Raw genomic sequence first — 27,177 nt, 5'->3', positions numbered from 1 at the left:
ATCAATTGGAGAAAAAGAGTCTAACTTAACATCAATGGTACTAAGAGTAGCTGTAGATAATATTACATCTGTGGGATGATATATATATATATATATATATATATATCATTAAGAATCTCTGCTTTGGGGTATTATTGGATCATTGCTACTTGTTTAAAAAATAAATACATAAAAAATCACAGTATCTTCAAGCATGTAAGGCATCTTTATTTAGGCTGGTACCATATATACAACAATTTGCTGATGGACGACAGATTAACTACATTCAAATGCCATTTGCTCAACTTAAGCTCACATGAAATCATGACAACTTATAGACTGAAGGTCTGAAAATGGAAAAGTTACTTGTGTTTTAAAATGTCAAAGGAAAACATTAAATTTCAATCACAACATCTTATGATGTCTCATGTATCGTTATAAATGACAGCACCTGCTGCTGCCCAGTGTCGTGTTTCAGTTGAATGCATAACAATCATCCCCCAGGCACACCAAGTACAAATTCAACATTTTCCATCTACCGACCTATTTGTCCATCCATGGCATGCATTTCAATTACAGAGTTCCTGTGGTCCAAAACACACTTTGTCTTTTTCAAAGAAAAACGGGTCTCCACGTTAATGGACAAACATCTAAGTGTGACAGCTGAAGTGCTGTTTCAGTCCCATTCATGTTTTCACTTTAGCCTCATAAAGCAGAGCTGTCCTTTCATCCTTCTCTCACTTTGGCAGCGAGTGAAGCGTTCTCCTGTCGAATCGCTTTGTAGTCTTCCAGAATCCTCTCCAGGTTAGCCACAGTTTTGTTTCCGTTTTCTGTCTCAATCTAACAGAGAATAACACAAAATGACCAAAAGACCAAAGATTTTTCAAAAGACACATGTTGCCTGTGGTGACTAAAGACAAACATGGATAAAAATATAATTACTGTGTGCCTACTATGGACCTGCTACAGGTATAATGTAGCTTAGCAAATACAACAACAAACAAAAAGACCTCAGCAACCTGTGACTGTTGCTGGTCAACTAATAGCCCTCAAATTTCAAGTTTAATACTTTTTCCTTGTTGGTTTGTTTTCATAAATACAGTATTGAATAAAACTCTCAGCTAAGACTAAATATTTAAACTAAAAAGAAAAATCTGTAAACCTCTTTGACAGCATTGTCTACAGGGATAGGTGGGTAGAGGTTTGAGGCAATAACCCACAGGAAGAACATCCCCGGGGAAAAGGGTGACCTGAGCAGGAGATTTCTAAGTTTATAAAGGAGAGGCAGCTACTTTGGGTCCAGATCAAGAGCAGGCTTTAACCTTGAGGAGGGCAGAGCGGATCCAGAAGCACGGAAACAAGAAAGAGAAAGGAGCAGACGAGGTTCTTTCAGGAAACTTTTTAATACGTGAAAAAGTGTCCTTTCTGTCCCAGAAAGCTGCCACCCAGCAGGACCTTGAAGAGCACACCAAGACTCAATTATGTGACCCTGAGAACACCCCACTTGGTTCTCCAGAGCATGTGCCTCGTCTCACTGAGCCAGTCTTCAGGTTTGATACTGCGCCTCCCAAATGGTCTGAAATTAATCTTGTGGTAAACAAGGCTGCCTTAACACCAGGACCAAATGGCATGCCTCATAAGGTGTACAAGAACTGTCCCATGGTGCTGAAGCTCCTCTGGAAACTGACGAGAATAGCCTGGAAGTCCCAAGCCATCCCCTCAGAGTACAGCCAAGCAGTCGCCACCTTTACACCTCAAGAGGCCACAACCAGCTGGCATCAGCTTGGAAAAGGCATTGCAATGGGTTGGTCAACCTCACCTATCCTTTCTACCACAGCCTTCAACATCCTGCTCATCGGGTCACAGTTAACTACATCCCGCAGCTCTTTCCAGGCTGGACAACTATTTGACTTTTCATTCTATTCTAATGTAACACAGCAATCAACACTGCAGCAGTCGAACTGTAAATCCTACCTGCTCCTCAAGATCTCGAATCTCTCTCAGGATTGTACCGGTGTCTTCAATGGTTTGGATTAGCTGATTACAGTTCTACGGAAGAATCCAAGATGATGAAAGCATTTGTTGTTGATAGACATCAAGGGTATAGTAATACATGATACACAGACAAACAGTGACATACTTCATGCAAGGCTGCCAGGTACTTGTAGGATTTGCGGACGGTTTCATCTTTTTTGGCATCCTACACAAATCATATATGACAAATATTTATTGACAAAATAAACACAGGAGCAACTGATTTCTCTGGAAAAAAGAAAACAATCAAGTCAGGGAATGACAAGATTAAAGAGCATCTATCCCATCGCTGGGAAGAACTGAAACCTCTTTTTACTAAACATTTGTTCAATGAAGAAATTTTTTTTGCTGAGAAATGGTAAAATGATAAAAAGAAATCATCCTCATAATTATGCATAACATTTCTGAACAATGAGACAGAAGAGTTCCAATCCTGTGAAAATAAAAACACTCTACTACCTTAAAGACCAGCTCATCAGTCACAGCAAATGTCCTGTCTAGTTTTCCAGTCAGATTATTGATCTCTTTCTGGAGCTCCTTAGTGTCTGATAAAATCTGAAAGGAAAGTGAACAGTGTTAAATCTGAATTTTTAAGGTGCAAGATTTTCAAATCACCAGGATTTGAACTTGTCTGAGATTTTAGCAGATGCACACATGGTACGAATGTGAAAGTCCTACATGACTTCCCTTCTTGAGATCTTGCATTCAGAAGATTTTCAGAAAACCTGACCTCTGACCTCGACTGAAATTCAAACTTGTATGAGATTTTTAGTAGATGCACATATGGTCTGTCTAAGGAGCTTGGAAAGAAAAGAGTCTGGACTTCTTTAAGTTTCTTGAAGATGTTTCACCTCTCATCCGAGAAGCTTCTTCAGTTCTAAGAGCAACTGGTGGAGAGTCTCAGATTTTTAAGCCCTATGGGAGTGTCCCTACTGATCCTCTGCCTAATCACACGAGCCAGGGTGTAAACCCACACCCGTTTTTAAACCTTGGCTTGTGTGTGATTGCTCTTTCCACCAACTGCTCTTAGAAATGAAGAAGTTTCTCGGATAAGAGGTGAAACGTCTTCAAGAAACTTAAAGTCCAGACGCTTCTCTTTCCAAGCTCCTTAGACTGCGATGACCTGGATGACTGAAAACCTTCACTCTAGGATTTTGGTACACGTTTCAAAATCCTACGTCGCCTCGTTCTTGAGTTATCGCATTCACAAACTTGAGTGTTCACGCCACCTGCCCGCCTGTACACCAGACCTCATCAGCCTTTTATGGCTGAGGGGTAAAAACAGAGAAAACCCAAACAATCAAAAGACCTCATATCAGGACACGGTGACTCCTACAAACCGGGCTCAGAGAGGAGCAAACATTTGCAATTACTTGTTGTGGGTGAGGGGAAAAGAAGAGAGCAGAGGACAAAAAGTACACTATGGAAGCAAGACAGAATTTAACTAGAAAAAGTTGCATTTCCTGCGAAAATGCAGTGTGAATGCCTTGTAGTGGAAACTGCTGAAAACAGCAGAGGAAGCAGAACTTTCTGCTGAAAAGAGTTGTAAAAGCTGAACTGCTTGCTAAAGATGGCTGTATTTGAAAGGGTACAGTGAAGAGTGTCGAGAAAGCTGAGTGCATGCAAGCGGGCGAACATGTGTGGCAATCGCCACAGGTAGGATTCGAACCTTCGCCACCGGGTCTCACGGCGGCTGCTCATCCCACTGAGCCAAACCAGTTCTGATGCCAACCAAAGATATAATGAGAAAAACAATTTGCACTGATAAGAGCAGAAGAAACAGAAAATTATGCTGAAAAGAGGTGAAAAACTGAAAATTGTGCTGAAAAGAGCAGAAGAAATTGAGATTTGTACTGAAAAGAGATAAAAATTCTGCTGAAAAGAGGTGAACTTTTGAACTTGAAAAGAGCAGAAGAAACAGAAAATTGTGTTGAAAATAGTGAAAAAGCTCAACTTTCTGCTGGAAAGAGTTGAAAAACTGAATATTCTGCTGAAGAGGGGGGAAGAAGCTTAAATTTATGTTGAAAAGAGTTTTAAAAAAGTTGAACTGTTGAAAAAAAAGTTGAAATGTTTTTTGTCCTAAGCGGGATTTGAACCCCGGCCTCCCGCTCTGAGAACAGCTGCTCATCTTACTGAGCTAAAACAAGGCTCAGCTCCGCAAGCTAAACTGGTGATCACACTGATAATGTGGTCCCATTCAGCAAAATGGGCCAAAAAAATGGCATAAAAAGCTTAATATCTCAAAAAGTATAAAAGGTATGAGCACCAAAAGATATAGCACGCTTCAACAGAAAGAGCTGAACAGTTTAAAGTTTGAATGGTGAAAATCGGCTGAAAACTGAGGGAGTAGTTAACCAGCAAAGGTCTGAGCAACTAGAATAGTAGGATAGAAGAATAAAGTATAAAGAGAAACAGGATCTCAATAGTGTGAATGCCTCGAGGCATTCACACTATTATAACTAGATGAGTGAGGAAGAAATAGTGAGTGAGCCTGCAGCAGCCCACGCTGCTTCAGGGTTACCTGATCCAGCCCTAACAAGTACTCTGCTAGGGTGATAAGATATGGGGTGATATCTGGGGACATTAAGTTAAGACTGGGCCTATTTATTCAAGATCTTGTATTATGTGCAAAGAAGGACTTTAAATCCTAGATTCACAGGGAGCCAATAAACAGAAGCTGGGAGAAATACACTATATTGCCAAAATTATTCACGTACCATCCAAATAATCGAATTCATGCAGTTCCAATAATTTCTATGGCCACAGGTGTATAAAAATCAAGAACCTAGGTATGCAGACTGCTGGTCTGGTCATAGGACATGTAAAAATCACTAATTAAGATTCCTTCAGTTCTTGGTTTTAAACATACCTTTGTAATTTCCTCCTTCTGTTTCTTGATGTTGCTGACAATCTCTAGAATTCTCTGAGTGTACGCTGAGCGAGACGCATCTTGAGGAAGATTTTCTAACTCTGTTACCTACGTTAGAAGCAAATGGGGACAAAAGACCAGCACATTTATTACATTCAGCAGCCAAAACACATATTTTGCAAACTAATCCTTCCAACTACTTGCCATAACCATTATAAACCTTATATTACGAAACAAGCTTCAAAGAACGAATGACCTAATTTGATGTATTGGAGATGCACTACTTTAGAAAAGGGATCTGTGGAGCAAATTTCCTTGCCTTTTCTCATGACATTTTTTTCAGGCTTAGAAAATACCATTTTCACGGTATTTAAAGGTATATCAACCACTCAACGTTACAAATTAAAATTATTTTTAATGTTTTTAAATTTGTCTATGTCAACCCCAATAAAAATGTAATTAGTATCTTCGATACCAGCTGTTTATATGCATCTTCCTTCTTCTTGGCCTCCTCTGTAGAAACACGGATCTTTTCATGCAAAGACTTGATTTCGGACAGTTTCTTGGATGACTCCACCTGCGGAAAATACACAAAAATGATCAAACTGTACATTTATTGTTAAAGAAAAGCAAAAGGCTTGTTACACGACATACATCTTTGCTGCTGCAGATGTCTTTGAGTCTGCGATATTCATCAACGAGTGGAGCACGGTGTTTCTCCCACTGAGATGCCAGGTTCACTACTCGCTTGGCACTGGCCTCTACCAGAGCCTGCGGAGAGGAAGGCACATATATATATAATGGATCTGTGAGACCTGCTTGGCTGGGTGACATCAAGCATCAGCTCCTACCTGAAGTTTCAGCAGGTTATTATCTGCATCTGGCAGAAGATCAATTGTTTTCTTCTTCACTTGGATTTTCTCTTCTTTTTCAGAGTTTCTCAGTTCTCTCTGTTTCAGCTCATCCAACACCTGCACCACACCACAAATAAATAAAAATGATATCATTATATGCATCTACAGGTTATTCTGTTACATCATTAGCCACGTCGCCGTGCACATTTGTGAATCTTGAATCAGGAAACAATCATTTGTGCTCATTTTGCTCTTTTCAGAGATTGTGACAATACATATCCTCCACATGTTCTTACATTTCTGTCAGCACCTTTGAGTATACTGTCTCTTCTCTCTGTGAGATGAACAGACTGACAGTGTCAGGAGTAAAAAAAACGAAGCAGAACATGAAGTGGTAACGAAGAATTTTCCACTCCTATGCATGTTGCAACCCATAACTCTCACCATGTTATGGATTACAGACCTCAAACCGCCAAGACAGATCTGTTTAACTCCTCTGACCTATAGACTGGTGTAGACTTCCCATTGAGGTGTTGCTGGCAACAAAGGAAATATGAAATATCCTATGTAGCCTTCTGCTACTGCAACCTGACTCCAGATAAGCAAAAGATTATAGAGAGAACGACAGATGGATTTTGTCATCCTTGTTGATCTTCGTCTTACTTTTTAAATCTAGGGCATTGTACGGCCACATTCAGCCCTTTGGTTATGTCTGACTGAACCAGTTGAGATCAATGGGAAGTATAGCTCATGCAGTTTGTCCAGCTTTTCAGCCACCTGATGCATGTTACATCTCATAATGACCATTAAAATTGTAATCCTTAAATACAGGAATCATCTCTCTACAAGCTTTACTTCTGACGTCGTGTTAAAAAAAAAAAACCTCTACACTCTCTCTCTTTTTAAGTAAGATGACATCATTTGGCCCTTGCAACTCGCAGGACTCATCAACGTCCGTTCCAACAGTGAGGGTTTTGTTCTTGGAGGTAACTGAATGTTTGGATATGCTCGAGCTGAAACAACACGAACTGGGAAGTGTCATATTTTTCAAATTCTTCATTCCATACTTAGTGTTGAGTTGAACAAAAGTCCACTGCCATAAAATTTTGGTGATTGTTAAGTTACGTACAGGCGACTTGCCATATGAAACAAATGCAAATGGAGCATGTGAAGTTGCTTTTACATGCACAGTGCCAGAGCAGCGCTCTCTGCCTGCCCATCTGTATTGCATTACTTGCTGGGTGTTGCAACATCCATCAATTAATGAATTCACGTTTACGTTTTGATTTTGCATTTTATATTTTTACATTAGCAGTGCAGGTAAATAACTGTTCTACGCTTTCATGTTCAGAAATATAAATCAGCAACAATCACAGAGTGCAAGCGGCACTTCCTGTCTTCTGTCTTGCTCGTTCGGTGTGGACAACCTCTATTTTAATTGCTGCAAGCAAATACATATGTTTTATAAAAAGGCTCAACGTTATGATTCTGTTATAATTATAATATAAAATGTAAATATGATTATATAATTACAGAATCCTTGAACAAATTTAAAAGGTCTAAGCATATAGTGTAGCAAGCCTGCAAATGAATGTACGTCCATGCTGCTCCCCCTGGTGGATACACAAGACATTACCGTCGGCTTTCCTAGATGCTGCTTAGGGGCATTTAGCCCTCGTGATTACATCACCCACGTCACCAGCTTTTAAAGCCTACTGAAGACAATCTGAGAAAAACACTTCTTTTATTCCAAAATGCTGGGACAGCACTGAGGTACATGAAAAACAACTTAGAATAAAGTAAAAAACAAAAACAAAAATAAATAAAAACGCTTAAATGTCTAAGTGGGCATTACATAATTCAAGATAAAGGGTGACAAACGAGCTCTTTGGAGCAACTCTTTAAAAATCACTTACAAGTTTTGCCTTCTGTCCCTCGTTCCTCTAATTGAAACCTTTCACCAAATGTTTTCTATCATTAGTAGCAATACTTTAGTGAAAAAAATGAAGTAAGATATAAAAGACACATTTGTGACAGGAACAATTCAATCAACTTAGTCAATAATGACTTCACCATTTCAGATAAGTAGGAAAAACTGCTATACACTCCAGTTTCCTCTCAGAAGAAAGAGACTAGAGTAAATGACATATTTGCAGTGTATTCAGTTCTTATTTATGAATGAAAACGGGAGAAAGAGAAAAAAGTAACTATTGACTGCCATCAGTCCATCAGGTTCATCTTAGATGAGCTTACCTGAGCATTGGTAACACTCATGTGCTTCATGTCTGCTGCTAGATGGTCAACCTCACTGCAAAGCTGCTGGAATTGCTGCTGAAGGTAAGCCAACTCCTCCTGGTGACCCAGCTGTACATCCCCCTCTGACTGATGATTAGTCGGGATGGTTTTTGCTACTGGAGGCAATTCCTGTAGAACACACACACACACACACATAAACATGCTTTAAGGGGGAAGTAGGTTACACCCTGGACAGGTTGCCTATGCTAACACAGAGACAAACAACTACTGACAGCTATGGGCAATTTAAAATCTCCAGTTAATTAATTAACAACTACTAATTAACAAAAACATGTAGTTGGTGCATGTCTTTAGAAAAAACTGGGGTAACACGGGGAGAACATGTAAACTCTACAGAGCAAAGGCCAAGTCTATTTGTCGTAACAATGCGTACTTTCACAGAACAAACTTTGCATTAAAATTTCCTGTTTGAATACACATCTGTAAACATACGGAGTCACAGACAGGATCCATCAGGAAGTTGCTCAACTCAGGAGCTATTAGAACTACAGTGAAAATCTTTCTTGTTATAAGAAACAAAAGCAATTCTAAAGAGTTTTCAGGCACTTAGTTTGCAGCATTACTGAAATAAATCTTCATTTCAATTTACTGAGCCCAAAGTGGTGACGTGTAAAGGTAAGTTTATTGTTATCTGTATCTAATTTAGTAGTGGAAAGCGAGGCTGTGTGGTAGAAGTAAACCACACAATCTTTCAACTTTTAAGTTTCTTTTTTTCAGTGAAATTTCTTACACAGGCTGAAGGATGTGATGTAGGCTCTGTGAGACCTGAGAGATACATTCAGGACCAAACTTACAGATTCAAAGACAGGATGTGTTAAATGCCCCACAATAAAAGAATTCAAACTGTCAAGCAGGTTGTTTTAGGTTTGCTGAGGTGGTCAAACTTCAATCAGAATGCATTCATTTGTTGGACAAAGTGTAAATTAGGCTGAAAAAAATGTTTTCACTGGTTAAGAGCTTTGTGAGGATCAAACTGTATGTATGCAGTTGTTTTAAACAATGCTGAGGTCTCTACCTGTGTGAAGGTGAACTTCTGTGTGTGGGTGAAGTGTGTGCCCTTGGTCAGGATGTGGCCGGGTTGAACGGAGCCTTTGAAGGCCTGCAGGAGCTCACACAGGTCAGAGGTGGAGCGAGAAACACCAAAGGCACTATGAGAAGAGGGCAGGGCAGCAGAACGCAGTTGGTCCTCGATCCGTTTATGCAACCGGGTGAATTTCCGTAAGCAATATTCCTGTTACACAACATCCAATAAACATGTTCATACAGAGGTGTACAAGGAGTTAACACTTTCAAATTTGGTGTATTTAGACAGAGCATACTCAAAAGGGTATAGTTAACACTATATCGACTCGTGTGATTCAAAAGATTAGAAATCTGTGAAAAACCTTCATAGTTTCATTCAAAAAGACATTACTTACTGGACTTACTACAAGCCAATAATGAAACAAAAAGGGCATGAATATTTTTAAATGTTGATACAATATATCAAAGTTAACTTTTTTGATTTAAATTACAAAATAATGAACTTTTGGACATTTTTTTTGTACTGGCATTAGTAACATTAGGTTAATAGGAAGCAAATAACTCTAAGATTCAAATAGGACTGTGTGGATATTTGCCTGTGGAGTAAAGCGGGACAACAGTCCCTGATTGTTCCACTCGTTGTCCCACTCCTGAGCAGCACTTATTTCAGCTGTGTGCTGCTCCAGTATGGACGCCACCACAGAAGCTTGACTGGAAATCTGGGCGGTGACAGGGGAGAGAACGTCCCGCTGGTAGTCCTTCACTTCTGCAAACACAGCACACCTTACATTTCACTCACACTTTCTCTTTTGTAAAGACTTTTCAGAAGTGATTTCACTGCAAGTGTGATAGCAAACTGAACATTTTCATTATTCATAATTAGTAGGAAAAAACACAGTGTGTGTGTGTGTGTGTGTGTGTGTGTGTGTGTGTATACAGTAGGAGGACTACCTTTTGTGTGCCTCTTGCTTGAGCCTTTAGTGCAGTTTGTTAGGCTAAGGGGCTGGACGTGGAAGCTGTGCATGACTCCTTGTCTCTATACATGTGAAAATAGAAATAAAACATTTTATAAACAAAACTGATCTTTACCTGGCTGTCTGTTAACTCGGGAAACATAGCTATGTTTAGCTCCACTTTATTATTATTTATAAGAATATTATAAATTATTTCATAGTTTATACGTTGTACTGATACCATGAAGACACAAAAAATTTAATTCAAAAGTCTCACTCACTGCCAGTAATAATTATACACATACATTCAAAAACAAAATTAAAGCTATAGCATATAACAAAGAGCAGAATGGGGCATTAGTTAACCTGTGTTTCACAGTTTAGTGGTAGTCTGCATTTTGGAGGCAGCCAAGGTACAGCAAGATGGGCTTTGATTGCAGCAGCTATGGTTCTCTCCAGTACCACTGATTTCCCTAAAGGAAGACAAAACCAAAGCTTTGGGTGACTTAAATGCATCGTCCTTGATGAAAAGTGCCCCGGCCATGTCCACATCATCATCACATCACTTTTTTAAACAATCCACAGCAGAAAAATGTGTCGTCTTCTACAGCTGTGGTTCCCAAAGTGTGAGCCAAGGCCCTTGTTGGGCCACAAAGTTACTACAGGTGGGTCGCAGAAATTCACTTTAAAATTACTCACTAGTACGTACCGTTATGTATCTATACAAACTAACTGGCATAAAAAAGTGAAATAAAACTGGTAATAGGAGGTAGGTAGTTTATGATTTTACTCATTACTCTGACCTAAATGTACTCTTCGTGTTGAATTTTGCCCCGATCCACCTGCCAATCTCCCCTCTCTTCTCACATGAACAAGACAGGTTTACAAGATTAAACACAGTTCTTCACTTAATCTGTCCCCATCCCAGAGTGGGAGGGGCGCCCTTTCCCAGCTAAGGGTGTTATTTTAGGTTCTAATTCTCATTACTGCCACTTCCCACTCGACTACGGACAACTCTTACAACACTTCAACATTATCTGCAAAAAGCAGAGACTCTGAGTGGAAGTCTTCTCCCACTTGGCTATGCCTAAATCCCTGGCAGAGTGCAACACCCACTGAGAACTCCAACTTATGGCTGACAGTGCAGACCAAGCTCTGTACCAGGACCAAATGGTCTGTAACAACATGCCAAATACCCCTCAGAGGGTATCTCAGGGGGATTTGGTCCCAGGTTCACAAAACAGGTAGACTGGTTAGATAAACTCTAAAACACATCCTCGAATATCGTCAAGAGGAAAAAGAGCTGGTCTAGCACTCCAGGACCAGAATGTTCCTTCTAGATCTGGAGTTCAACTAACTGGACAAACTTGCACTCTCACTCCACGACTCAGCTACCACCAGTTACCCACAGTTGGCACCTTGGCTCACTCAACACATTATACAGGCCACAGATCCACCTGCAAGTGTTGTTGCTGGTTATCTGTCCTGCTCCTGGTCCTGCTTTAATTTTGTGTGTGTTAAACCAAGTAGAGATATTATCTTTGACACTGAAGGCCGAGGCCTGTCCTGAGTAAAGGGGGCGTGTCCAAATAAAGCCTGTCTCAAGGCCCAAATCATTCTTCAGAATATTATATGATCATATTATTATAGCACAAGGTCATTTGTGACCTTTCTGAACCTTTAATGAATACGTTATTGTCCCATCACATAGATCTGCAAACGCCTATTAAACCAGATATGTCCCTGTGTCTATATTAACCAATTGTTGTTAAAAGAGGAGAGCATGCTACACAGGGGTAAACATGGCCCCGTCCTAGCTTTTCATACATGCTACTGCCATCAATTTCAAATTGATCCAATATTCAAAATAAGAAAATGTAGCATTTCACAAATGAATCATTGAATTCCAGGATGCCGCCTGCACAAATAAATATTCCACAGTCAACTGTTTGTGGTATTTTAATAAAGTGGAAGCGATTAGGAATGACAGCAATCCCACCACAACGTAATAATGCTAGTAATAATCACAGAGGCTCAGGCAACCCCCCTAAGATTTCAGACAGAGGAGCTAAAACAAGAACCACTGGACAGAAAAAAGTTTCGAAGACGACAACAGGTGATGCACTCCACCGCCATGACCTGCATGCATGCTCCATCATGCAATACTCCACTGCTGAAGAATGAATGTGCTTCAACATGCTCTAAGTTTAGACATTTAAACAAGCCTGTGAAATACTGGGAGCATATTCTCTGATGATGGGACCAAAATAGAACTCTTTGGATGTCATAATATACCATAAAGTCTGGAGGTCAAACGACACTGCATATAACCCCAAAATGCCATACTAACAGTGATATTTGGAGGTGGGAACATCATGATGTCGGGCTGTTTTTCAGCTACAGGATTGGCACGTTTCACATAACTAAAGGAATGATGAATGGAAAAATGTACCAAGACGTTCTTGATAAAAATCTGCTGCCATCTACCAGGATGATGGAAATGAAACGAGGTGAACGTTTCAGTAAGATAATGATCCCAAACACAGCCGAGGAAAACTCGGCTAATAGAATGGCCCAGACAATCATCTCATCTGAATCTACTGAAAATCTAAAGAAAGAACTAAAGCTCAGAGTTCATAGACGACTGGGCCAAAATCACACCTGAGCAATGCTGCAACTAGCCTCTCCAATCAGGAGGCATTTTGAAGCTATCAGCAACAACAAATGCTACTTTATGATGTATTCAATAAGTTTCAGTAAATTCAGTCCCTGTGTTATTTCTCATTGTTACAGAACTTAATTGTTGGACATCTAAGGTTTGATTTCCTTGCATGCGGTGATTGGATGGGTTGTTACCAACATCTGGTGAGAATTTCATGTCAAAGTCACCTTTAGAAATATATTTAGTTAGAAACTTGGCGACAGGGCAGCGCAACCAACCCTAAATAACTTGGTCTTTCTGCATAGCCGTTATTCAAAGACCTCTTCTCGCTTTGGGGCATATCTCAGCCTTCTTAGGCTAGCTAGCTTAGCATTCCACAGAGTGTTAGCTATTTAGCTATTTCCTGTCACCGGGCGCTAGCTACCTTTGCTCATCTCTCCTGAACCCAAAACTTCCCCATGGATCGGGCGTCATACCACTTACGAGTACCACAGTAAGGCGGTCCTATCTGCACCTGTATATACATATATATGTAAATGATTTTTTTTTTTTTTTAAAAAAACCAAGATATGTTTGATCTCAAGAACAACCATTTTTTGTTTGTTTTGCTTTTTTCACACATATTTGTTCTTCATTACGGGTGGGAATTGATAAGAATTTGGCGATTCTGATTCCATTATCGATATCACTTATCAATAACTTATCAATTAACAAATCAAAGATGTAAAACCAGCACAAAGACACTTCAAAGTAGATGATTCTACTGTAGAATCACGAACAGGTAGAAACAGAGGCTGCAATCTGATTGCTCATCAAAAGCTGAAGTTGTGTTGCCACTATTTTTCTCCTCTGACACACAGACTGAAATCAGCTGACTGTAAGAACCAATAAGTGGGATTGATATGCAGGCATATTAACAATTACAAGGAATTGGACTACTGGGAATCTGTTTTTGTAGAGAAACAGTTCTCAATTTCCATCCCTAGTCCTCACAGGATCGCCACTACAAACGTGGTTTATAGATATAACAGCAAGAAAAATACTGGTGGCAGCCAGCAGTACCCCTCAGCCTTCTAGAAGATGCACCTATGGTATCAATTTCAAACTCCTAAGTTACTTAGTTCTCGAGTTATCGCATCCACAAGATTTTCATAAAACGGGACCTCTGACCCCTGACTAGGGATGGGTATCGTTTAGGTTTTATCTGATACCGGTGCCAAACCGGTACTTTTGAAACGGTGCCGGTGCTTAAACGGTGCTCGAACCGGTGCTTAAAGAATGGAGAACACAAAATTGGTCCAAAAACCTCTCATGTTCAGCTGTTTTTTTTGTAAAAAGATAACAATGTTAGCCTTTTCTGCAGCTATAGGGCATATATGGTATCACTCTTGGCTGGAAGCAGTGCTTAAACAATGGAAAAAACACAAACTTTGTCCAAAAACCTCTCATGTTTAGCTGTTTTCCACTTTTTCTTTGGTCATTTTAGCCTTTTTGGCCAGGGTGAAGGGAGTATCTGCCATCAAACAAGAAGACAGCCGCATGTAGCTATGATGGTGTTTGCTAGTTCACCTTACATGCATTAATGTAATAACGTGGTTAGCCTACTCAACGTAAATTACACACGAACAACATTAAGCTACTCACGCAGAGAAGAACGGCTGCTGCTGCTGCCATCATCATCCTCATCATTTCTGCTACACTGGCAGGGCTAGGGGCCAGGACTCTACTCTTCAGCTTTTTGGGGGATGTTGCTAACTCTGGGTCCGATAACAGGCACCACACCTGCAGTAGATGCGCTCGGTGTGAGGTCTCGCAGCAAGCTATCAAATACGGCGCATTTTTCGGCTTTTAAAAAAAAACGCTAAGCGTCGCCAGGTGTTTCATCGGATTTCAGGTGTTACCTCCTTTCCACAGTATCAGCTTAAAGCACTTGTTGCAGGCTGCTGAGTTTGCATCTTTTGCTGTGAAGTACAGCCAGACTTTTGACCGCTCCGCCTTGGGCGTTTTTAATCTGTAGCTCTGCTCTAAAAGAACGTACGTACCTGGACCCGCCTACTATCCCCGGAAACGTAAAATGATTGGCTAGAATTCAAAGTGTATTACATCTCAGGCAAAAAAAGCACCGAAATAAAGCACCGAAATGTGCGCTGCTTTTCGGTCTGGTTACTACCGTTTATGTCAGAACCGGTACCATCATGGCACCGGACACCGGTACCCATCCCTACCCCTGACCTTGAGGTGGAGGTCACTGAGCTTCATACTTGTCAAAGTTGTATGTTCTAGCTATTAGTAGACAAAACTACGGCATCAATTTGAAACTCCTACATCGCTTCAATCTCAAGTTATCACAAACTGGGTTGTTTATGTCAGCCACCTGTCTGCCTGCCCGGCAGGATGACAACATTCAACAACTTGGCTGAATTGGCAATTTCACTTCTGTTGTGGCTTCCAGCGAAATGTAGAATTAATTTGAAAATGTTATTAATAAGATATAAAACCTTTTATGGCCTTGCCCCTGTTCATATAGCCTGTAGTGCCAAGACCTTATTCTATCAGTTCTCTTTTTAGCCATTTGATCAGGGCCTCATGCTTTTCAGGCAGTTAACACAACAACAGCCTTTGTCTGTCCATCAGGTTGCCTGGGTCAGTGGGTTGTTTTAATGTCTGTTGAATGTCAGAGACATTTTCTACTCGAGTGTCTCAAAAAGATTTGCACTGACAGAAAACAAATTCACAAAATAAGACCTTTGAATTTACCTGTAGCTGTATCTCATAATACTCTAATTAAATCTAACATTAGAGGCTAAAGTAAAACAACAATTACTAGACAATATAGGAACATGTCTTTATCTCCAATATTATATGAAACTATGTGTATGCCAGAGATAAACTGTGTCAGTGTACCTGTCGGCTGGTCTGAAGTCTCAGCACTTTCTCTGGGCAGCTTCTCCACCAGAAACATGAGCAGGGAGCGGATCTCCGGTTCACTGCTGTACAGAAAAGTCTGGTATCCTAGCTCTCCTTTGTATCCAATGTCCTGAAAAATAAGAATTTACTTTGAGACAACAGAAAGCTCATTTTGTACTTTTCTAATAATATGCAATTTTGTTCTTATATCTTCTGTGAACATTATTTGCTTAATCACTCACTGAATTTCTCAGTTGTCATTAACAATTTAGAAATTTCACTTGATGAGAAAGATAAGCCAAAACTCCAGTACAGGCTATAACTTGTTAAACTGTGCAATAAATCATTGGAAGTCTATATTCAATTTAAAATAGTACAAAGTCAATACTGGCAGCAGCCAGCAGTACCCCTCAGCCTCCGAGTAGATTCACCCTTGGTATACTTATGTCACCTCATACTCAAGTTATCGCACTCACAAGATTTTCAGAAACCTTGACCTCTGACCTTGTCCTTGAGGTCGAGGTCACTCAAATTCAAATTCATTTGAGATTTTTAGTAGATACACTGATGTTATCAATTTAAACTCAGACGGCACCTGATTCTCAAGTTATTGCATTGACAAACTTGGATAACCACGTCGCTCGCTCATCTGCCCAACAGGGTCACAACAATACCCATAAACAACAGTGTTTTACAGCTGAGGTGTAAAAACATCTTCTTTCATCTTTTATTTGGTAAATATTTACATCGCATGTCCTTCCTGATGGAACACTTCCAAGGATTCACGTCTTCATTCATAATGTGTTAACTACCACAGGAGACACTGAGGTACAAGCATTGACTGTAGAAAACATGGACGACGCGACCCCGCCTCCTACCATTGTGCAAAAATGAAGCCAAAATACCCCGCCTGTGGAGGCTGCCATCTTGCAAATTTGGAGCCAGAGTCTGCGCAGTAGTGACTTGAGGTGGAGCGACTGTGTAACGCTCCCGCCCATACACCCGCTGGACGTGACCGCAAACACGCCCCCCTACACTTTTTACGTAGCCCGGCTGCTCAAGTTTTTTTGCTGGTTTACCGCGACTGACGACTCGTTTAATTAAGGTAAATACAACCATGTCACTGTTATAAAAAAGACACACAGCTTATCATCTTATAGTTCTAAAATCACTCTGTTGTTAATTCGTTAGTTAGCTTAGCCGCTAGCATACGCATTGTGTTGAAGGCTTGTTGCTAGCTAGTTAGCGATGCTACACACCTGCTACTCTTAATAGTCTTCAACACTTATGTTTTTTTTTTATCCATTTTTAGACAGCGATGAGATCAGCTGCACACTCTACAGAGGCCCAGAGTTACTGTTAATATCAAAAATATAATGCTGTCCTTTGAGATTTTAACATAAGACTGTGAGTGTAATGGATCTAAAACTGTTTAAATCTTCAGAGCCCTCTACAGCCTGGTAACATGGAGACTTTAAAAACAACAGCATTAGGTTTCAGTAGTGTAGTCTAATTTGTTCTTTTCATTTAATAATAGAGTCCATATTATATCAACAGCTACATTTACCCTGGAGATAAACTAGTGAGGGAGACCATCAGGACTAAGCTGGGTTTCCTGGGTCCAGAGGTTTGGAGAAACTTCTTCCCTTTCTTTCATCACAGCTGTCCTGTGCCATAAGTTCTGTTGACCCGCTGTAAGAGGCATCATTTAAGAAACACCAGGAAGACTGAAGCTCATGGCAGTGATCAAGCAGGACTCATGATCTTCACCAGCAGCTCCCTCACAGGGAAATCTTCAGCACTCCTCCGTAGGCCCGCCCCAGGAGATGGATAAACCCAGCATTTCATGAACACTGTGATGGAGACCTTTGTTTTGTGTAATGTTATAAATACTCTGATACTCCCCAGAGGCTCCGGACTTTTACATAAAGATATTATATTCAGTCCTGTAGAAAGTTGTATATTTAAAAATATGTGATCCTCTCTGGTTACTCTGGTATGAATAACTATGAATCACTTTATGGTAAATAACACTATCTGCAAAAAACTGTGAAAGAATTCCAGATGACAAGTTTGTAGTTCAACATACAAGTGACGACCTTTGACCTTCATCAGGTTTTATTTAATTGTGTTAGACAAAATCTCATATGCTCTTCATGCAGCTGAGTACATCAAGTGTTTAAAACGGAAGCTGTGCAGGTCTGAGATCAGCAGCTTTGTGAAACACCAAACTGAGGTCCTGTTAATGCTGATATATAGTGACACAGTTACATGAGTGATTAATCCTTTTGTTTTTTGTCGTTTTTGTTTAACTTTATCAATAAAACAGCTGCAGCTTTCACTACAGTACGTGTGGTACTTTAACCTTTGTACTGTTTTCATCAGTTCATTTTACAGTTAACATATGAACATGTTGGATGATCTGTCTGCTGTCACTTGATGGGGCTGAGGACTGAATCTGAGGGCAGCTCCTGTAATCACAAAGACAACAGAACCATCAAACTCAGATATAAATAAATAAATTTTATCCCTCAATATTGAAATAAAGCTGATTCTTCTGTCCTCACACACTCAGGATCTTAAGTTCTTCTCTTACATTTTTTCAGTACAGTATTACAGTACACTACAGTACTTTAATCCATAGTTCCTGATTAATGAGGAGTTACTGAAGTACAAGCTTTTAAAAAAATTGTTTCTGTCTTTACAGATGTGGCAAGAGACTGAAAACATGCTGTTGTTTGCACATATTTAATATTCAGCTCTGCACAGGAGCTGAAGCAGGGTGCAGCCTGTTGCTTTTACAGTATAATATAATACTTGTAATAAAAGTACAGTAACAGTAATTAGTGACTGAGCAGCCCGGGGCGTTTCTCTTGATTTCTTCAGTAAATTCATTCACCTGCACAGATTAGCTAAACGAACCCTGACAGCCGAGTGCTCATTTTAGCTAGCTAGGTCTCAGGAGCTAGCTATGGACGGTAGTTACGGATTAGCTTACAAACACATTTAACTTACCGAAAAAGTGCAGCGGGCCCTCGGGTCCTTCTGTCGGGTAGTCCAGTTTACTGAAGAACACCTCAGGCTGTCAGGTTAAAACACTCGGTCGTGTTTTCGTAGCGTAAACGCTGGTCCTCCTCTCAGAGCCTACGCTCTATCTGCTATTCGCGAACAGAGATACGCAAGTTTCTCCGTGACTGCAGCTGTCAGTCAAAGCTCTTATGATGACGTTTCACCCCAATTTAACATCACCGCGGTAGGAATTAGGAATTAGAATCAAACTTATGGGAAAGGAGATCCCTTGAACATCAATCAGCGTGATGAGAACTATTGAAAACAAAAGAAAGAATCTTTGGAAAAAAATTATCTAAGGAGAATTAATTTATTTTAGTCTGACCCCAGTCCCATCCGCTAACATGGAGGAGGCGGGGTTTATGACCTATACTGCAGCCAGACACCAGGGGGCGATAGGGACGTTTTGGCTTCATTTTTTGGGGACCTGTCGCGTCGTCCATGTTTTCTACAGTCAATGGGTACAAGCAACAAGGGAATTAAATTTGTGTAACGCTCAGCCAAAAATAAATAATGCACTCATGACTGGGTGTAAAAAGAGGGTCCCAGGAAGGTAGAATCTTTCAAAAGTAAAGGCAGAACAGGTTCATCACTCAGAAAGAAATAATATCACAATTTAAGAAAAATATTTATTGATACAAATTTTAGTAATGAGAAGAATGAAAAATAGAAATATCTGTATACAACAGACAATGTTGACAAAACCAAACTCAGTGGGTTTAAGTGAGAAAACATCATGTAACTTGGAAACTGTGAGGTTAATCATTTATTTTATTAAGGATCCATCCATGAAAGGAAGGTCAAATTCAACCATGCAAGAAAAAACCTGAAAATGTCCACACAGTAACTAATTCTAATTCTTCAAGGACAATCCTTTATGAAAGGGGGAGATAAAGCTCCATCCCACTGCAAAGGATCATCTGACCATTCATAAAAACATTAACAAAATAAGCATTTTCATTGTTATTCCTTTTTCATTTCCTGCCATAACTGCCTGATATATTTAAAAAAAGAAAATAACAACAGCCTGTTAAACTCACAGCTGAACATCATACAGCTGGATTGTGGAGTTGTTGCTCCATAAAGAGCACAGACTGCCGTATAAGCTCTATAATAATGATCTATATTAGTAGTAATATACCTATAGCTTTTTTAGTTTTAAATAGAGCACCACAAACAACAGGTATTCCTTTAGAAATAAACTTTTCTTGTGTTACTTCTAAAAACCACATACCCCACACAGCATTTAATTTAACTGGTTTAGGAACATTTTACTTTTAATTTAACTAGTTAGGAGCATTTTGCTTTTTCTTTAGTGCTATTTAGGAGCAAATAGTTTCAAACAGAGTGCTGCAAATAACAGGTATCCCTTTAGAAATAAACAGTGATACTTCTAAAAACCGTGTATTCCCACACAGCATTTAATTTAGCTAGTTTAGGAAGATTTCACTTTTCTAATAGTTTCACAGGCTAATAGTTTTTAAACAGAATACCACAAACAACATGTATCCCTTTAGAAATAAACTGTGATAGCGCATATTCACACCTAGTCACACTAGCACTGTATCAACCCCAATGTTCCTTTAATGCAACTAGCCCTATAATTATCTACTAGTCACAAATACACTGCAACAGTAAGACTTGTTGATTACACATGGATGATTTAACTACTTTAGGAGTATTTTACTTTTTTCTTTTAGTGCTCCGAAAAGACACAGAGGCCAATAGTTTTTAAATAGAGTACCACAAACAACAGGTATTCCTTTAGAAATAAACTTTTCTTGTGATACTTCTAAAAGCACATATTCACACCTAGCCACACTCTGTAACAGTTAGACAGAGTGGGTTGCAGTTAGGCCCCCAACAGTCAGCAAAAGAAGTCATGAAACAATAAAAGAGGCTCCCTTATCAAGAGCATCCTAGCACACATCCCAACTGTAGTTCCATAGTTTCCACATTTTTTAATTACAAACAGTTCCATTATCTTATCTTATCATGTCAGAGGTCAACTGAAACCATGTCCAACTGAACCTCCAAAGGTTTTTCACATTTTCTTACACCTTTATCTCTACAGGCAGACAATTACACCTCCTACTGACTAACCGAACCACCATAGTTTTTCCACCTTTCTCTTTACAACCTGCTCTTTATATCTGCATCTCAGAGCCCACCAAGTCCACCTATATAAAAACACCCCATCAGACACACAGTATTTTCCTCAGCACTTCACAACTGCTGCAAGGTATATCGTTTTAACTTTTTTTATTTTTTCACCTGAATGTGCGTTGGAGCCGACTTTGCTACCCGCACAGAGCGTTTCTGACAGTCGGGCGCTGCTTATACAATAGAGAAAAGCAACAATACAGCGTGTTTCTCTGCTCCAAGAAATCCGAGGGCCTTTCACAAGGTAAGCATGTCTGTTATACCCAGAGCATAAATGTCTGTCTGTATGTCAGTGCTGATTATTCAAACCCTGTTTAAAATGTGACACATTTGTTGTCCGAAAACAATTCCTCTAAATTTCCAAAGTTACTGATTTTAAAAAATATATATTTTCGAATTTTTAGTTGCATGACAAACATATGATAGCTAAATTCACAATGGTATAAAAGAGGCCCAAGCACCAAAGCACTCGCTCTCTCTGTGTGTGTGTGTGTGTGTGTGTGTGTGTGTGTGTGTGTGTGTGTGTGTGTGTGTGTGTGTGTGTGTGTGTGTGCCCGCCCTCACAGAAGGAAGGTCACAGCAGGAGGTTTTCTCAAACGCATTACCAATCAGTTTCTTTTTTACAAGAAGTGTAACCCATACAATGGTATAAATGTATTCTTTGCGATACTTTATAAATATGAAACTCTAAAGATTTTGAGTTCAGGCACATTGTGAAACAAGAATCTAAATATTTGTGTCACAATGATTTCTATAAAAGCATGTTGTTTATGGGGATAATGCAACAAATCTTTTGTGCGTCCTATTAAGTATCAATGGTAATTGAAGAGGAACCCTGGCTCAGGACATTTTCATGACAAGTGTCAGCGCAGACATCTAATAATGAGAGAACAAGTTTTATCATCATAAAGACTGTGATATGAAGCATCGTTAAAGTGTCACTTCAGTAATGTTGACTCATGTTTTTTAATAATGACTTTAAAACACTAAACACTAATTTCTGTGGTTTATTTTACGTTTACAGAATATAATATGTGGTAAGACGATGAGTTTTACTTCTCACTGACCGTGTTATGTGTATCTATTTATCATGTATGCTACTTTGCTCTGTGGACTGTCATTGTGTTCATAATATAAACCAGACTTTCACTGTCTGCATCTTTTACTGTCTTTCCGCTTTTGTTCACTCCAAGTTTGACAAAACCTACAGATATCCAGAGTTAACTCGCTAACAAATGTGGAGCAGTCTCAGTGTATTTAGCTGCTTTTTCCCTAAACACAACCAACTGAGAGAAACGCCTGTAGTCCTCACTTTGGTCATTTGAACGTTGAAGGAGATTTGTTCCATAGACACCTAATACTAGTGTTTCCTGCACTTATTCCAACACTACTATGTTCTATTTAAATCCAGATTCCTTTTATAGTTTGCAGTGAAATTTGTTAAACCGTTGCTTAATGGGACAGAAGTACAAGTCACTCTTTACTATCACATTTGTAGATGAGTTTATTGCTGAACAACACAGCTAGCAGTCTCACACACTCTTTAGGTTTTTCAAGTTTTGTGTGTAATGGTTTAGTCTATCAAACCTTACCCTTTTCTCCCCAGTATCACAACAGTATGACTCCCAAAGTATGGCTCAATAAACAACCTATGATTCTAAAGCCAGAACAGAAAGATACATGTCCTGAGCCAGGGTTCCTCTTCAATTACCATTGATCATTAATAGGACGCACAAAAGATTTGTTGCATTATCCCCATAAACAACATGCTTTTATAGAAATCATTGTGACACAAATATTTAGATTCTTGTTTCACAATGTGCCTGAACTCAAAATCTTTAGAGTTTCATATTTATAAAGTATCACAAAGAATACATTTATACCATTGTATGGGCTACACTTCTTGTAAAAAATAAAACTGATTGGTAATGCGTTTGAGAAAACTCCTGCTGTGACCTTTCTTCTGTGAGGGCGGGCACACACACACGAGAGAGAGAGACAGAGACAGAGAGAGAGAGAGAGAGAGAGATCATAATACAAAGGATTGGTAGTCGGTTTTTGGATTTTCACTTGTGTTGTACAGCTTAATATGAAACAGTCACATAAAATTCATTCCAATTTTTAGCCTTTGCTTCAATTAAGATGTTTTTTTAAATCTACAACAGCATCCTTTTCAAAAAGTTAACTGACATAGTAAGGAAGTAGCTAGGGAAGCAACAATAGCTTAGGGACAATCTCTACAATAAAGAGGATTCATCATCTGCAGTTTGTCAAAAGTGGCGTATTAAAAAACAATTCAGCAGACCCTCAGAGTGCAGATACACACTGTTTTCAGCTGTAGAGGTAGAGGTACGCTTCATGTACTTATCAACATACAGCTTAGAGGTTTGCATTAGAGTGCTTTGGTGCTTGGGCCTCTTTTACTTAGCATGGTTATACCATTGTGAATTTAGCTATCATATGTTTGTCATGCAACTAAAAATTCAAAAATATATATTTTTTTAAATCAGTAACTTTGGAAATTTAGAGGAATTGTTTTCGGACAACAAATGTGTCACATTTTAAACAGGGTTTGAATAATCAGCACTGACATACAGACAGACATTTATGCTCTGGGTATAACAGACATGCTTACCTTGTGAAAGGCCCTCGGATTTCTTGGAGCAGAGAAACACGCTGTATTGTGCTTTTCTCTATTGTATAAGCAGCGCCCGACTGTCAGAAAACGCTCTGTGCGGGTAGCAAAGTCGGCTCCAACGCACATTCAGGTGAAAAAATAAAAAAGTTAAAACGATATACCTTGCGGCAGTTGTGAAGTGCTGAGGAAAATACTGTGTGTCTGATGGGGTGTTTTTATATAGGTGGACTTGGTGGGCTCTGAGATGCAGATATAAAGAGCAGGTTGTAAAGAGAAAGGTGGAAAAACTATGGTGGTTCGGTTAGTCAGTAGGAGGTGTAATTGTCTGCCTGTAGAGATAAAGGTGTAAGAAAATGTGAAAAACCTTTGGAGGTTCAGTTGGACATGGTTTCAGTTGACCTCTGACATGATAAGATAAGATAATGGAACTGTTTGTAATTAAAAAATGTGGAAACTATGGAACTACAGTTGGGATGTGTGCTAGGATGCTCTTGATAAGGGAGCCTCTTTTATTGTTTCATGACTTCTTTTGCTGACTGTTGGGGGCCTAACTGCAACCCACTCTGTCTAACTGTTACAGAGTGTGGCTAGGTGTGAATATGTGCTTTTAGAAGTATCACAAGAAAAGTTTATTTCTAAGGAATACCTGTTGTTTGTGGTACTCTATTTAAAAACTATTGGCCTCTGTGTCTTTTCGGAGCACTAAAAGAAAAAAGTAAAATACTCCTAAAGTAGTTAAATCATCCATGTGTAATCAACAAGTCTTACTGTTGCAGTGTATTTGTGACTAGTAGATAATTATAGGGCTAGTTGCATTAAAGGAACATTGGGGTTGATACAGTGCTAGTGTGACTAGGTGTGAATATGCGCTATCACAGTTTATTTCTAAAGGGATACATGTTGTTTGTGGTATTCTGTTTAAAAACTATTAGCCTGTGAAACTATTAGAAAAGTGAAATCTTCCTAAACTAGCTAAATTAAATGCTGTGTGGGAATACACGGTTTTTAGAAGTATCACTGTTTATTTCTAAAGGGATACCTGTTATTTGCAGCACTCTGTTTGAAACTATTTGAAACTATAGCTCCTAAATAGCACTAAAGAAAAAGCAAAATGCTCCTAGCTAGTTAAAATACCCCCTAAACTAGTTAAATTAAATCATCTATGTCTAAATAACAGAGCTCTGAGACCTATACAATCCTTTAAAAGAGTTTAATTAAAACATAATGGTTTCATTAAATAAAACGCTATTAAACACATGTAAACTCATATGACCCCTGAACCCACATGCACGCGCAAAAAGTCCGTTCTCGCGCACGTGCACACGCACATGACCATGAGGGGGATAGGGGAGGGGGGAAAGAGGAAGTGGGGGTGTGGGGGGAGAGGGGGGGGCAAAAAAAAAGCTATAGGTATATTACTACTTATATTAACTGATGTAAGTGTGCTCAAGCATTATCAGTGTTCATCAGTACTGTCCCTTGAAGTACTGCAGTTCTTAGGATTCATTCTATATCCTATGAGACAAAGTGGGCCAAAATTTGCAGGGTGATCTACAAACAATGTGCTGTAGTTTACATACAAAGATGCAGCCAGTTCACTTCAGTAAAAACCAACATTCTCCCAGGAGCAGCGTGAAAAATCCAGAGGGAGCGTGACAGAGCCGCTGCAGGCCTGCTAACCAAAATAATTCAGTGTAAGCTCAGACTTCACACAAATGTTTTTCTCTGAAAACAGTGCATCAGCTCAGATAAAGGAAAATCAATATGCTTCTTATAGAAATCATTCTGCACTGAGCACAGGGTTCAGAGGATTAGGATTCAGGTGTGGTGCAAGATTTATCTAAAGGAGGAGATTGTCCCTACAAACCTGACATCTATGTGGAACAGCTGGATTGTACAATATAAAGAAGAACCCAAAACTGTATTTACCGTCAGAACACTTATTGTGCCACATTTTGTTGTTACAGATTCAGCAGAGAGAAGCCGCTCAGTGTGTGCACAGTGCCAAGAAAAAGCTCATTTCAGCTCATTTCAGTTCATTTCTGCGGTGTTTCATGAAAACTGTGGTATTAAATTGCAGTAAGTGGGGCTCACCTCTAAACTCTCAGCATGAGAAATGAGCAAAGAGTTTTAGGACAGAGCCAACGTTTTGGCACTGCGCTCACAGCTTAGAGCTGATCACGTTCTCGTTCTGATAACATCTTCCATCCTAAAAATAAACTAGCTCTGTAATTGGAGCCAGACTGGACACACTGGGGGAAGTGGTGGAAAGATGCACACTAACGATGTTAGAAGTCATCTTGAATAACTTTGATCAATCCCTCACTCACTCACAGCATCTCTACAGAACAAAAAAAAACCCATCACTACTAGAAGATGACTCTTTCTCTGTTGTAAAACAAAGAGACACAGAAAATCATTGGGACCCAGAGCTATCAGACTTTTTAATTCTCATACAAACAGCAGATAAGCTATGGCATTAAAACCATCAGGGTCTATCACTGCGTTTTGTTTACATTGAACTGTTTTGGAAAAAACTAAGTTGTCAGCTTTTTACACATTCTTCTTTCCATGGGGAAAAGAAAAACAACATGTAGGTGATGTTCCTAATTGTACTTTCTCTACCAGTTAATGATTCTTGTTGCGAAGAACTAGTTGTGCACAAACTCTTTAAGTAGACAACTGCTTACAGAGTTTGTGTCTGAACACTGCCAATAGTCTGACTGGATTCAGCCAGTGATAACAGGGGACAACAGTTCCATTCAGATATCTTACCTGACAGGCCTGTGCCAGGCTCATGCCCACTCTGAAGCGGGCAGACATACCCGGAGGAAGGGAGGTGGCCAGCGTGCTGCTCAGACCAGGATCGATCACCCGAATACATCTGACCACCGCCTCTACTATCAGCTCACTACTGAACTGTTTCACGCTATTAATTTCTTCAGGCACTTCCCTGCGGGACACGAAGACAAAAAAAATCAACTCTTAGCTGCTACAAAGCTGGTCGTATCCACACAAGCTTCCAATAACCCACATACAGCATGATCATATGACTGGGGCTGGTTCAACACAGGACTGAGCGGAAAACTTCCCATTAGCCTGTAAACGTGTCAGCTCGGTAACTTATGCTTACTTTTAAGATCACAGTGCACAGTTTGGCATTTATGAAACCCTGTTGTTGATACTTACGTCCCAACCTGTTTTAGGGCGTGAATCAGAATTTTATCAACTTCCTCCATGGCCGGAGCTTCTCTGAAAGAAGCTAAACTAGCTAAGCAACTGGATAACAGCAAAGCATCCGGTGACAGTGAGGCGAAATATGAGCATCGACTTTGCTGGTATTGGTTAAAGCTAAAGTATTAGCATCATTTCCATGCATAAAACAGAGTTAAGGTACATTCCATCTTCTGCTAGCTTGAAAATAGAAACCAGTTACTTAGCACGACTGCCACTCCTTATATCGGCAAACCGCATTGTAATTATCCGCTGCGTTGGAGACCATTCGCTACAAAACAGCTTCTTTTGTAATTAGTTTCTTCATTCCCTGCAAACTGAACCTGACCGGGATTTCTCTATCAAACTAAATAATCTGACACTTCTGTGTCTCGTACAGTGTGGAAACGAAGTGGCAAGCCAATCGAATAAAGTGTGAACGCGGTGTTTCTGGGAGGTTGAGTTTTATTCTAGACTTACTGTCAGCGAGAATGAAT

The 27,177-nt window shown here is 39.7% G+C and overlaps 1 protein-coding gene and 2 long non-coding RNA genes across 3 annotated transcripts; 1 reads left to right on the top strand and 2 right to left on the bottom strand.

Annotated features, from left to right (window-relative positions):
* Window positions 1–186: 186 nt before the first annotated feature.
* Window positions 187–27,127, bottom strand: ccdc22 (CCC complex scaffolding subunit CCDC22). Its single transcript, XM_085145004.1, has 16 exons — window positions 26,657–27,127; window positions 26,243–26,420; window positions 15,595–15,727; window positions 10,395–10,501; window positions 10,027–10,111; window positions 9,672–9,841; window positions 9,068–9,283; window positions 7,990–8,160; window positions 5,734–5,853; window positions 5,537–5,653; window positions 5,358–5,459; window positions 4,883–4,990; window positions 2,473–2,568; window positions 2,120–2,179; window positions 1,954–2,028; window positions 187–819 (listed from the first exon to the last, which is right to left on the bottom strand). Exons 1-16 carry the CDS (start codon window positions 26,704–26,706, stop codon window positions 706–708), a joined length of 1,902 nt encoding a protein of 633 aa, XP_085001130.1. The 5' UTR covers window positions 26,707–27,127; the 3' UTR covers window positions 187–705.
* LOC146494763 (uncharacterized) lies at window positions 16,280–17,647 on the top strand. Its single transcript, XR_014871418.1, has 2 exons — window positions 16,280–16,702; window positions 17,135–17,647. It is a non-coding gene; the product is annotated as an uncharacterized LOC146494763 (long non-coding RNA).
* LOC146494762 (uncharacterized) lies at window positions 16,718–22,727 on the bottom strand. Its single transcript, XR_014871417.1, has 2 exons — window positions 21,299–22,727; window positions 16,718–19,813 (listed from the first exon to the last, which is right to left on the bottom strand). It is a non-coding gene; the product is annotated as an uncharacterized LOC146494762 (long non-coding RNA).
* Window positions 27,128–27,177: the final 50 nt, after the last annotated feature.

This window comes from Neolamprologus multifasciatus, chromosome 20 (genome assembly GCF_963576455.1).
Source record: "Neolamprologus multifasciatus chromosome 20, fNeoMul1.2, whole genome shotgun sequence".
Taxonomy (NCBI): domain Eukaryota; kingdom Metazoa; phylum Chordata; class Actinopteri; order Cichliformes; family Cichlidae; genus Neolamprologus; species Neolamprologus multifasciatus.
Note: the sequence above shows the minus strand (reverse complement) of the source record. Positions and strands in the feature narration are given on the sequence as shown.

What these genes read in the sequence shown, in the direction of transcription:
- ccdc22 (XM_085145004.1), bottom strand. Translation starts at nt 26,706, where the DNA reads ATGGAGGAAGTTGATAAAATTCTGATTCACGCCCTAAAACAGGTTGGG. An exon ending in GCCCTAAAACAGGTTGGGAC is followed by an intron (nt 26,421 to 26,656) that starts GTAAGTATCAAC and finishes CGTGTCCCGCAG; the next exon opens with GGAAGTGCCTGAAGAAATTA. An exon ending in CACTAAACTGTGAAACACAG is followed by an intron (nt 10,112 to 10,394) that starts GTTAACTAATGC and finishes TCACATGTATAG; the next exon opens with AGACAAGGAGTCATGCACAG.